The sequence below is a fragment of the Papaver somniferum genome, chromosome 1 (genome assembly GCF_003573695.1).
Source record: "Papaver somniferum cultivar HN1 chromosome 1, ASM357369v1, whole genome shotgun sequence".
NCBI classification, from domain to species: Eukaryota; Viridiplantae; Streptophyta; class Magnoliopsida; order Ranunculales; family Papaveraceae; genus Papaver; species Papaver somniferum.
In genome coordinates, this window is record NC_039358.1 from 135,865,109 (window position 1) to 135,877,541 (window position 12,433).

The 12,433-nt window shown below is 38.4% G+C and overlaps 2 protein-coding genes and 1 non-coding gene across 8 annotated transcripts; 1 reads left to right on the plus strand and 2 right to left on the minus strand.

The window, feature by feature from the left end:
• Window positions 1-708: 708 nt before the first annotated feature.
• On the plus strand, window positions 709-8,366 carry LOC113301783 (GBF-interacting protein 1-like). 6 transcript variants are annotated; one of them, XM_026550604.1, is made up of 11 exons: window positions 709-1,150; window positions 1,642-1,685; window positions 2,305-2,413; window positions 2,559-2,688; window positions 2,828-3,245; window positions 3,355-3,424; window positions 3,693-4,089; window positions 4,457-4,742; window positions 5,043-5,210; window positions 6,245-6,754; window positions 7,523-8,366. In XM_026550604.1, exons 1-11 carry the CDS (start codon window positions 991-993, stop codon window positions 7,817-7,819), a joined length of 2,589 nt encoding a protein of 862 aa, XP_026406389.1. In that variant the 5' UTR covers window positions 709-990; the 3' UTR covers window positions 7,820-8,366. The 6 variants fall into 6 exon arrangements, with proteins under 6 accessions (XP_026406389.1, XP_026406416.1, XP_026406399.1 ...); XM_026550631.1 differs by having other exon boundaries at window positions 4,457-4,727; XM_026550614.1 differs by having other exon boundaries at window positions 2,571-2,688.
• A 311-nt stretch (window positions 8,367-8,677) lies between these two features.
• LOC113301812 (nucleotide-sugar uncharacterized transporter 2-like) lies at window positions 8,678-11,242 on the minus strand. Its single transcript, XM_026550644.1, has 7 exons — window positions 10,837-11,242; window positions 10,288-10,439; window positions 9,992-10,200; window positions 9,783-9,876; window positions 9,527-9,693; window positions 9,271-9,441; window positions 8,678-9,148 (listed from the first exon to the last, which is right to left on the minus strand). Exons 1-7 carry the CDS (start codon window positions 10,922-10,924, stop codon window positions 8,857-8,859), a joined length of 1,173 nt encoding a protein of 390 aa, XP_026406429.1. The 5' UTR covers window positions 10,925-11,242; the 3' UTR covers window positions 8,678-8,856.
• A 910-nt stretch (window positions 11,243-12,152) lies between these two features.
• Window positions 12,153-12,225, minus strand: TRNAF-GAA. The gene has a single exon. It is a non-coding gene; the product is annotated as a tRNA-Phe (tRNA).
• Window positions 12,226-12,433: the final 208 nt, after the last annotated feature.

A 12,433-nucleotide genomic window follows, 5' to 3' on the forward strand; every position in this document is an offset into this window, starting at 1 on the left:
TCTATGTATTTAGCCCGAATGTACGAGCATTAGAGGGTCTATTAGTTCTTTAGCTTCAACTTCCTTATCATCAAGTTGTTGCAACCTTCGTTGCTGCATTTCTTGCTGTAGTTTAAACCAATTCATAATTATATTCCTTTTTTCATTGGATCTTGTCATTGATGATTATGAAATTTAAAATTGAGAATACGGGTAAAGAAATACGTAAAATATATGTAGAAATAGGTGTGAGTAATTTGATGAAGTGAAGGGACGTATTTATAGGAACGAAGTTGGGGGAAATAGTCGTTACAATAGCCGTTGAACGATATAGTTTCCATCGAGCGATTAGAACTACAACGCCGTCGATATTCTTAATATCGACAACGATGTAATTAATATTTATTGATAGATAAATTATCGCTCAGTTGTTTTCTCATATTGACGTAACTGATTTGCCACGCCACCTGCTATGACAAACAAAACTATTTGACCCGATACATAGGAATAAGTCCTGCATGCAAAACACCAAATTTGCTTACTCGACTAGACTGACCCTGCAGTAACCCAATTTAATTTTTAATGTGCTTTCCTTATTTTCGGTTTGGCTCAAAGCACAACACAGAACAAGGAAAATAGATTCGGATTATTTTCATAAAAAATAAATAAAATAAAATGAAAATAACATGAAAAACAACTACAAAGCCCTAAACGCTCCGAAGGAGGTGTAGCATTGTCTTAAGTTCTTAACATCATTTTTTCCCGTCTCTTCTTCTTCTTCTCTCTCTATTTTTATTTTTTTCTTCCCCTCTCTTCTTCTTCTTCTTTCGTCCTTTTTAGGTTTTCAATTCAAACCTCAACAAAAGTTTCCCCCTTTTTTTCTTCTTCTTCTTCCAAACCCTCTCCATTTCCCTTTTCTCTGTTTGTTTTCATTTTCTGAAAGACTCTGCCTTTACCCCCTTACCTCTCTCTTTCTCTCTATTTTCACACATTTTTTTCCTCTAAGAAAACATGAGTAGCCTTTCTAGGGTTTCAATCCCTAACACCGTTAAGAAAACGATCCAAAACATCAAAGAGATCGCTGGTAATCACAGTGATGATGAAATATATGCAATGCTTAAAGAGTGTTCTATGGATCCAAACGAGACCACTCAGAGACTATTGTATCAAGGTAAATACTTTCCTTTTCCATTCTAAAATGTATTTCTTTTGAAATTTATTCCTGTTTTAGGTCAAGTTTTTGCTCCTTATTCTTGGTATTGATGTGTTTCTATGTTTAACTGAGTTGTGATAATGGGTTAATGATTCTCTTTCTATGTTGCTGTTCAGAGAGGAAAAATTGAATCTTTAGCAGCTAAATACACTAGGGTTCTGTTGTGAGTCTTTTGACTTCACTTATTTTTTTTGCCCTAAATTGGTTCATTTTTCACTTTATTTGCCCTAATTTCAAATAACATGTAATAAGATAGTAAAACTGAAATTATCAGAATGGGTCTTGTAACTTGGAAGTAGATGTGATTATTCTCCTCTTTCTACTGCGCTGGTGGTTGTGTGATGGACTTGCCTTTTTTTTACCTGTCTATTGTCCTAGAGTATTTGTGACGTGATTAGTGTCTTCCTTGTGTTTGCAATCTCAAAACAAGTTTATGGATTGCTATGCAGATACATTTCATGAGGTCAAGAGGAAGCGTGATAAGAAAAAAGAGGTAACCATCTCTTCTAACTCTCTTGATTAAATTTAAGGTAATAGTGATGACACTACGCTTTGTTTAAGGTTGTATGTATTCTGAACCATGTTTGAAAGACCCATCCTTGGAACCTATTGCAGCTACATTTTACCCATTCACTATTTTTCTGTGAAATGACTTTTTCTTGAAAATAATCGATGTTCGCCTTTCTCGTCTTCTTTTTAAAAAGGTCAATATATTTACATGGTTGGAGGTGGATACGGGGAAACTCCTCAATCCGTTTTATCTGACACTAATATGTGGTATCTGTTAAATCTTAAATGTCTATGGGAGGATTGGATCCAACACATGATTATTCCTTTTAGGTTTACATACGGGAATCTTTATTGTTAGCAAAGTGTAGTTACTGTTATGTGTTCTGGGAGTCTTCAGCGGTACCAATTTTCTACACGAGGTTGTGATGTTTCAAGTCTGTTACGCTTACATTGGTGTATTTCATTTGAGATCTACTTTGATTCAGAACAAATCAGCTTCTTTGATCTTAAGTACATAAAGTCATTACAAATGTTTCTACTGAAGTTTTTCTACTGCCTTTTCAAATCATTATCAACTTAGTATGTATGCTTATTTTTCATAGCAGAATGTGAACATCAGAGAGTTGGCAGATTCTAGGTGGAGGCCTGGCCCCCAGGGGCGAGGAGGTAGGAGTGGGCGGCCAAACGAGTTTCCTCGCTACAATTCTCAAGGTTCAAATTCCCTTATAATCTCAGTCTCACAATCGAATTTGCCTATGGCCTTGGTTAAATGATACATTTATAAACCATAATTTAATGTGGGAAACGTATGTTCCTCTGTCCTTTGGTTTTTATTGTTGTCCACTTCATTTAATAGCTGTCTGTCCAGATGCTGGTGTTGGGAGAAATGGTATATCTGTGAAGGAAAATGGAGTCAATCAGGGACCAGATAAAGCGGGTATTCTTGATTTGCCGGTTTCTCTGGATACGGAAAATAAAGCTGCAAGGTAGCTTTCTGTAGAGTTTTATTTGAAATGTCTCGGTCTCCAGTTTCATTTAGATAATGCCGCCTTTCTGAGTTCTTTTATGTAACTAGTATTTGATTGGAATGTGAATGAATTATAATTACATTGGTTATTTTTACAGTTCTCTACCAGGGATGGCAAATGGAAATTTTAATACTCCTAATGGAAGTTCAATTCTTGGGCCTCCCACACAGATGGCCACAGGTGGTGGTACGAACTTTTCTGTGAACTTTACTAAGGTAAGGAATGCACCAGAACCACATGTTAATGGAAAAATTACCCCACCATCTGGAGTCAACATTTCACGTGAGAGGTCTACACCCAATCCCAAGCACATTGTACCACCACCATCTGTGCTTGGAGTTTATTCCTCGGCTTCAGATCCCGTTCTGGTGCCGTCTGTAGACTCACGAGTCCCTGGTGCAGTAGGAACAATTAAGCGTGAAGTGAGGGTTCAACGTGCAGCCGTGGAACCTAACTCAGATGCCCCTAACGATACTATATCCTCTACTTGTCAGGAGATTGCAGACAGTTCCCAAGTAAATAAAGTTCTCTCTCACAATCAACTAAACATTATGTTTATTTGTTATCTTAAAAAACCAAAACCAAAACTATAAAATTGATAACTCCCTTCTATTTGCAATGCAGATGACAATAAAACCTTTGGGAGCGGAAAACAGCCAGCAGTTGGAGTTGTCAGAACCTTCTTCTTCACAAGGTGGGTCAATTAGCAGGCCATCATCGAATTATGGTAGTCACTCCCAACAGATTTCTGGTCCTCAGAAACGTAATTTTGATCCTTACCAGTTTTTGTGCTACTGTTTCAACTACAGTTCACCAATGATATTGTTTCCTGCATGGAATATGTTAGTAGACCAGTTCTAGGAGCTATGAGCTACTAAAGCTAGTGATTGAGAATTAGTGAATTTAGAAGAAAATCTACGGTTGTTAAATTATCCGATAATGATTTTCATTTTTGTATCCAGCTGTAGGCCCTGGTAGGGAGTGGAAACCAAAGCCAATGAGTTCAAATGCAGCTTTGGCTTCAGGTGAAGTTGCCATGTTAAAGATTGAAACCGTTACAGACGAGGCCGGTGACGAGTCAGTGCCTGAACTTACGGAGTCTGTATCTGAAGATGCAATTATGCCACTTCAGAAGAAGCTAGAAGAGGTGCATTTTTTCTCTGACAGTCAACATGTTATTATTCCGAACCATCTCCATGTCGCTGAATCTGAAAGAAGTGGGTTGAGTTTTGGAAGCTTTGAAGCTGGTTTTGGCGTGACAACAAGCTATATTGGTGGCCATGATGCTGAAAAGAGCTCTACACCTTTATCGGAATCCCCTCAGGAAACTGCAGAAGTTGCTGAAGAATCGTTCTCGAGGTCAGTAAGCATAGCAGCTCTCATTTTTCCTTAAAAGTCCTTAGATTGTTAGATGTGACACTAGTGGGCCAAAGCTTACTCATGAGCTTCGAAAGTCGTTACGCGTATATTTGACTTACACTACCTTTTCGGTTGCATTGATTGGAAAGTTGTAATGAAATGTGTTGTCAGTTGTGAATGGGCTGGCTACAGTCAGATACCCACATCATAGGACTAATATCTTGAATGGCTTGAGTAACTCTTGCTGGACCTCTGTTGCATATCTCTGGTGTTTTTTTTTTCTTTTTTTTTTCTTTCTGTTTCATGTTATGTGCTCTGGAGTTGAAAATCTTATCATATGTTTTGTTTCTTTTTTATCTGGGTGCAGCAATCAGGAGACGCCCGAAGATGCCCTGGAAGGAGAAAATTTTGACGACTCACAGTCGCCCAAGGATGTGATGGAAAATGTATCACCTGAAGAGGCCAATATTTCATCTTCTGCAGTGGAGGATCATGACCAGCCCAAGTTAGAGACCGTACTCCCTCCAGGAGGTCCTCAATTTTCCGTGGTCCACACTGTTCCGACGTACTCCACTTTTGGATTGATGCCGCCAATGTTGGGAACCCAGTTTGCTCCCTTCGATAGCTCTGACCCCCAGGCACGTGCCTTTGTCGTAAGCTCTCCATCTTCTCTCTGTTAGTATTTGATTTGTATTTCCCTTTTTTTTGTTTTTAATCATCCTTTGTGGTGTTGAAATTTGTTTTTATGTCAGTTTTTTAGCTTATGTGTCCCATGATTTTGGCGTTATAAGCTAGCAAAATACAACTCGACACAATTGTTTCCCATTGAAATTCATCGATATATGTACCAGTGGGCTTAAAAGCATCTTTTGTAAATTATAACCTAAGTTGTGCTCTTTCAACATCATTTTCTACTTACATTTAATCTTTGCAAAATTCTTTTTGCTGTCTAGGTTCAGCAATCATTTGATCCTGCAAACTATTACAGCCAAGTATATCGAGCTGGTACTGACGGTGACGGCCGCTTCTCTCCCTTACTTACACCCGCTGCTGCTGCTGCAACCAAGTTTAATGGAAATATAGCACTATTGTCCTCGCAGGCTGGTCAATCTCCTCAAGAGGTATGCACTTCATACATGTTACAGCTTGATGTTTATAAACCTCAGCGCATAGGTGCGTAGTTCTTCCAACTTATCTTGTTGGGTATCTTAAAGAACCAAAAGCTCCAGATAAGACACTGTCGTTGATCAAGGTTGTGCAGATGATCAGTAAATTTCTTGATCTTATTAAAGCCAAAACTCATATAGTTACATAATCCTTCCAGTGTCAGAACTAGAGTCGTCATTCACTCGTTTGGATGGCAACTACCTTGTGAAGGTTAAGCTCGTGTTCAGTGTTCGTGTAGACTGTGGACTGCTGGTTTATGTTCTCTTTAGCAATATAAGGGGCTTCTGATCCATGTAGCTATCGCCCATGTCTAGCCCAATGTTCTTTGTACCTTTCACCCATGCGATAGGGTAGCGCAGGTGACAAGTATTAGTCTGAGGTGTGTGCACTTCTGATTTTGGGAATGTTGTGCACTGTAAGCTCGTTTGTTTTTCATAATACATGAGATGTAATTCTGCGAGAAACTTCAGTAGAGTGTTACCTGTATCCGATTCTGTCACTCTGGTAGTTGGATTTGCTACTCTATTGGTGTACTTGGTTCTGTCTACACAGGGTCTGGGAAGGAGACCTACACCATTATCTTATGCTGGTAGTATGTGTCTTTTGGTGCGGTAGATATTGGTAGACGCGCGCGCGCGTGTGTGTGTGTTTATGTACTCAAATGTCTATGTTCTGTTATATGGTTGCTGTCCAAACTAGTCAATAGAGAGCAGAAGAGTTCCTAGACATGCCTAGCTCATTCAATTTGTTTTTTCATGATATATTTAGTATCTACATTTTTTGTTATACATAACTCTGTAACTAGTTTATTCTTTCGCAACATGCCTTCCACATCTGTTGTTTCGTGGTTTGGATGATAGAGTGTATTATACATCATCTCCTTGAAAAGGCTCCCTGTACTGTTATAGCATGCTCCTATTTAGAATCATTTGTTAAATATTTATTATGTCAACTCCTGATTTTTATGTATAAATATGGCTGATTGCAGAGTGGGGATTCTCTTATTCATTCTACAAGTCCAACACCTCATGCGAGCCAAGCTATTGGAGTCATGCCAAGTTCTATTTCGGTATCCCAGCAACCAGTTCCTGTTTTTCGACACCCTCAAGCGATGCACATGCCTCATTTTCCTCCAAATTACCTTCCATACGGCTCATACTATTCACCTTATTTTGTGCCACCTCCCACAATTCACCAATTCTTGAGCAACAGTGCGTTCCCTCAACAACCCCCAAGTGGCAGTGTGTACCCGACTCCTGTTGCAGCAACAGCTGCTGCTGCTACAGGTATCAAATACTCTCTTCCACAATTCAAAGTTGGCGGCACTACAGGAAACCCAACCCACATTGGAATGCAACCCGGCTATGCACAGTTTAGCTCCCTCCCATCTGGTTACAGTCCCAGTCCTGCTTCCACCACTGGTGGTAACTCCTCCGGGAATGAAGATTTAGTGGCGCCTCAGTTTAAAGAAAATAATGTCTACATCACCGCTCCACAGGTTTGTTTACTTACCATAAACCTTAGCTTAAGTGATTTGTCTATCATAAACCTTAGCTTAAGTGATTTGTCTATCATAACAATTAGTTGCAGTTACAGGCTAACAAACAGAATGGTGAAATTATAAATTCAAATATGGTTAGCATTTTGTGTATTACTCAAGTTAGTACATGTTTGGGTAGTTTGATTCAATATATGGTCTGTTCCACCATAGAAGACAAAAGAGCCACTGCATTGTGGTGTAAGGATCAGTTTTATGTGGTCTTTAAAGAGAATTTACTCCGCAATTTGTGTTGGGCATAGGGTTTGACTTGGATTTTGGTTTCCTGTCGAAGGAGCCAGTTCTGGTGTTCTGTTACCAGTGAGTCAGTGAGGCAATGGATTCTCCATATCAGCATTTGGTGTGTCTGAAATCCCTGTCTTGCTGGTTGCTTATGCTTGAAAATTCCACCTGATAGCACATTTTTAAGAAAAAGTTGTATACAATGGTGATGTTGGCCTTTTAGATTGTATAGATCCATTTGGTGATTATATGTCAATATTGAGTAGTTGCTTGTAGTCTTGTTTATATGATTCAACCTGCTACCTTGGTTGAAGTTATATTTGAGTCTTACTTTCTGGTCCCATCATTGGTAATTAACATTTTCGTTTATTTATTTCATTATTTTTGAAAGCTGTACATCTTCTAATGTTTTGGTGATGGGCTATGCCAGCTTCAGTGACTTTTAGATATGCTTTTATATAACTTAGATCACACTTGATTTTGCAGAGTGAAGGTGGTTCAGCTGTCTGGGTTCCTGCACCAGGGAGAGAGATTTCTGGAATGCAGGCTGGTCCTTTTTACAATCTGCCTCAGGGACAGCACATAGCATTTGCTCCATCCCAAACTGGGCATCCAGCCTTTGCTGGGATATATCACCCAACACAGGCAATGGGAGGAACTGTTCACCCTCTGCTTCAGCAGTCTCAAGCCATGGCTGGAGCTGTTGAAATGGTAGGGCCTCCTGCAGGTGTTTATCAGCAGCAGCCTCAACGCACACAGGTGAATTGGACCAATACTTACTGAAATAGAAAGAAGTTACATTATATTTTTTGGAGACTTACTAAAACGAGAAATACAAGTCGATCTTCTGGATTTTCTGAGAGACCCAAAAAGTTAGGGGAGAAAATACAGCGGCCTGCTTTTGGAGTGTAAATAATATAAAGATGGCTGAGAAATTGGGGAAGATTTTTCCAGTGGTGAATGGAAGACAAATTTACTAAATGACCATTTTTCAAGTTAATTTAGAGAGAAATTGATGGACAGAGCAGGTCTTTTGTTAGTTACTGCAGGGTTTCGGGTTCCCCCCCTTTTGTTGTTCTTATTCTTCTTCTAGCCTTCTAATTGTCTGTAGGTGCTGAAAAGATTTGGTATTTTCATTTCTTTTCCTTTATCTGGGTGTCTCCTAGGACTTTCCGGAAGGTAAGATAAAAATTTGGTGCTTTTTTCTCATTCATCAACCTTAGTTTCACCAATTCGTACCTGTAAATTAAATTTTGGTAACTAAAATTAAATTCTGTACTAAACAAACTTTACATTGTTGTAATTGGTTATAAAGGAGTAGAATTACATTTGTTCAACTGTCAAAACGATCTAAATGTTTTGCTTCTTGAAGCTGTTAGAAAGTGCCAAGCCTCCTAGGTGAGCTCATGTGCCTAAAAGTAGGCTATACCCTTGTATTTGTTATTAGGAATTGGGTTTAAGTAGAGGAAATTGATATGCTCAGCAGTAGGAGGTCTTGTGATTCACTATAGTGGTTTACAGTTTACTTATTTGTTTTGGATGATCAATGAGAATGTAAGGTATTTTATCAGGAGTTGGAGTGATGGAGAGAAATTAATAAAGAAAGGTTTAGGAATGCTGTTCGGGTGCTCTAGGACACGATACAGCTCAAATTATGATCAAGTTACCACTGTAGAAATCTTTGCTGTAAGATGATGTATGTGCAATTCTCTCTCAGAGTCTGCAATGAAACAGTATAATCATAATCTATCAGAACATTCATATGGATCTTTCGCTCTTTCTCACCAGCTACTGCGTTATGAGATGATTGAGTTCAAATTTCAAACAACAGTTTCTGTAGTGTCACTCTTCACTTCTAGTTTTTCTAAGTTTACTACAGCAACATTGGATTTTGTTTTTATCAAAGAAGAATTCTGCTTCGGCAATAGCTTGCTTGACTCCTTCGCCTCTTGCAAGTTTAGAGAGGTATATACTGACATTCCACACAGAGCAGTCACAGCTCCACAGATGCTCAGAACCCCTGGATCTGAACTGAATATCAGATATCCTCCAAGCAGGATTACACAAGTCTTGAATTGACCCAAAACGACATGCGATGTTGCCGATGTAGCTCTGCATGCATTTTTGTTTTGTAAAGTTAGTGATAACCGATTGTAGGAAAAGAAAGTAAAACATCCCTGACTTGGCCAAATGTACGGTACCATGACCATTAGAATGAGAGAAAAGAATCTTACCCAAGTGCCAAAGCTCCAGACCATTGAAGTAGAAAACCAAGGAGCGCTGATATGGCTATAGCTGATGTGTTATTGACGTCCCATGCGAAGGACAAGACTCCGGGTGGATCCAACCATGGCATCAATGCAAGCAAGAAGAAAATGGTAGTTGGTGTGGTCTTCCACATCAACCTACAGTTACGTATTGTGATTCAGTTAGAACTGAGATCGAGAGATCAAATTGCTTATACACACTGAAAAAAAGTTTGATGCATACGCTAGAGCAGTCCAATTTCCTTTTTGTTGCAGATTAGACCATAGTATCTTATTTATAGCACTTGGAACTATCCATGCTAGTGCAATGCACGCACCGAAAAAGTTGAATTCGAGGTCTGTCACGGTTGCAACTGCCACACCTACTGAGACAACGGCTAGAGAAAGAGCCTACCATTTTGACATGAGAGTTGAATCAGTAATTCTTATAACTTCCATAAGTAATAGCAAAACTGACTTACTGAAATGTTGATACACACCTTATTGAAGGAAACTTTCTTAGTGAAGAGAATGAACTCTGCTAGAACAATTGTTGGAGTGACTGCAATTTTTGCCATCTGATAAAATCCAACGCTGAAAAAGTAAATCACAGATGGAATTGGACACATGAGATAGACGAATGTCACATTGCAAGTCGATATGCACTAAGAACTTATTACCACAAGAAAGGCGTAGGTATATTTCATACCTGTTATGTTTTAAACTGATATTAGCAAGGCCTGTAGAGAAAGACATGACTGCACCCAAAGCAAAGAGTGAAGAGAAAGGCGTAGATTTTGAAGGAGGAGAAACTGGTAACAACGACAATGCCTTGAAGATGGCAAGAAGAAACCACGCAGAGATGTAATGGATTAATGTAAGGAATATTGGATAGTTAAAACCAACCTTCCCCATCACCTGTTGAACACAATTTCATTAACTACAAGAAAATGCGTGAGAACGGTACACTATCCTCTCATGTATAGTGAGGAAGTAGATACAAACCAATTTGTTTGCCATGATTATTGCTACGGAAACCACAAAATTGAAGGTCAGCGCCACGGAAGGTCCACATAACCGCTGCTGTTGACGCTTAGCTCCTTCCGAAGATCGTAAATCATTGAAAAGAGAAGACCGTAGTTCCTCCAATGCCCGGCCTAGCAATGTAAGCGAGATTAAAACCAAATAAACTCAAAACACAACTTTTCTTTGAATAGAAAGAAAAACAAAGAAGGCCATTAGTGAATAATCAAGTTCCCAACATCATCATTCCAAATGAAGCTAATGTATAGTACTAAAGAAAAACCTATACACAGTTGTAATCCAGTCTACACATATCCAAACATTATCTTCTTAAATTCATCAAGGACAACTAAATCTCAGATATCATAAATCCAAAAACAGAAATCAAAAGATGAATCAGCAGGCTTTTTTCGCATGATATTATGAAACAGAAACAGAAACAGAAACAAAAGGATCTCATGAACATGTAAATCTGATAGGCAACAAAAAACATGAAAAATGAAATGCGACAATGGAGATGAGCTAGATTACCTGCTTCACCAGCATCACTATCTTTCCTCTTGATGATGAGCCTTCTTGTTCCATCTTTACCCAAGAAATAATCCAACAATCTCCCCATTTTCACAGAAGGAAAACATTACTTCATTAAATACATATCCAACTTTTTTTTGTTTGTAAATGATTTACGTACCCCAAAAATCTACTAAAACACTTGGAGAAGAGAAGAATATATAAAAAGAGTATTTAAAGAGAAATAAAATGTATTAGGCAGTAGTAATTACTGCTGAAGGTTTGTTGTTTATGTGATTTGGATTCAAACCAAAAACCTTAATAATAACAAAACCGAAATTGAATAGAATACAAATAAAAAACCTTGTATTGTGGTAGTTCCAAATCCTATAATAATAATAATATTTGGTAACTAGATCCGGGATTTGTTTAACTACTTCCCAAAAAAATTTCCTTTTTATTGTTTCTTTTCTTGTTTTCATTGGACCCTACCGTTTTAACTGTTTTTGTGCTAAACTCAAAATCAAAATGCATTAGTTGTTGTGGTAGGATACATCATCTTTTTTCAAGTAAGCAGTCTCATGCTCCTGCCTGCCTTATACATGTGGTTGAGTACGATGTCCTGCCAGTGGTCCAATGATCATATTGATTAGTTCATTCATTGATGAGGTTGAGAGTTGAGACGACGATACGTCTGGTTTTACATCCCATAAGTGTTGACGGGGAGAGGTTGGAAATACGTAGACGTATTAAACGAACTCATGTAATCGCGTTTAGGGTGGGCTTGGTTTTGAGCAGAATGTAAGCTGCTTTTGCAGAGTTAGGGCTCTAAGATCTTCTAAGCAACAAACAAAAGAGAGGGTTGAATCAGAAGGTTAAAATGTTACTAACCAATATCGACATTTGATAAGATTCTCTCGCCCAACAGTTGGTAGTATGACTTATTCTGTGCGGAGGGTAAAGATTTTTGATATTCTGTCAACTTACCATCAACTGAAATTGGTTATGAAGTTTTAATCAGATTTGCCAAAATATATGCTGCCGAGTATATAAAGTTTTACTAGATGGCTCTGGATTTAGGAACGCTAACTAAATAAATATACCAGAGTTAATTGTTAGTTAATATAAAGTGGGAGTAGGTGCCCTAAACTAAACCAAGTCAAGGGAAGAAGGGATCTCTTCCTCTTGATTGCATTTGGGTAACATAAAAATCGTACATCCCGATATCTTTATTAACGAATAAATTATTGGCGGTATTAACGATGTCGGATCATTGGTTCGTATCTCTCAAACAGTTAAAAAATGAATTTGATGCGGTCAAACACCAAAAAATCTGATGCGGTGAGCGTGGATCGAACACGCGACCTTCAGATCTTCAGTCTGACGCTCTCCCAACTGAGCTATCCCCGCAATTATGTTTTGTTAGGAAACGAGCTACTTTATTCCGTTGTATTTTCTTTTACACCAAAATTGAACAACCACCCATGTAATTGTTATTTGTTTGTTTTAAGAGGTAGTATTTGGTTGCAGAGTTTACAATTTCAAAGAGTTTATAATCTTATGAGATGTCAAGTTTTGGGACTCATGCAAATTCTTCGTATATTTGGCGACTCAGTAA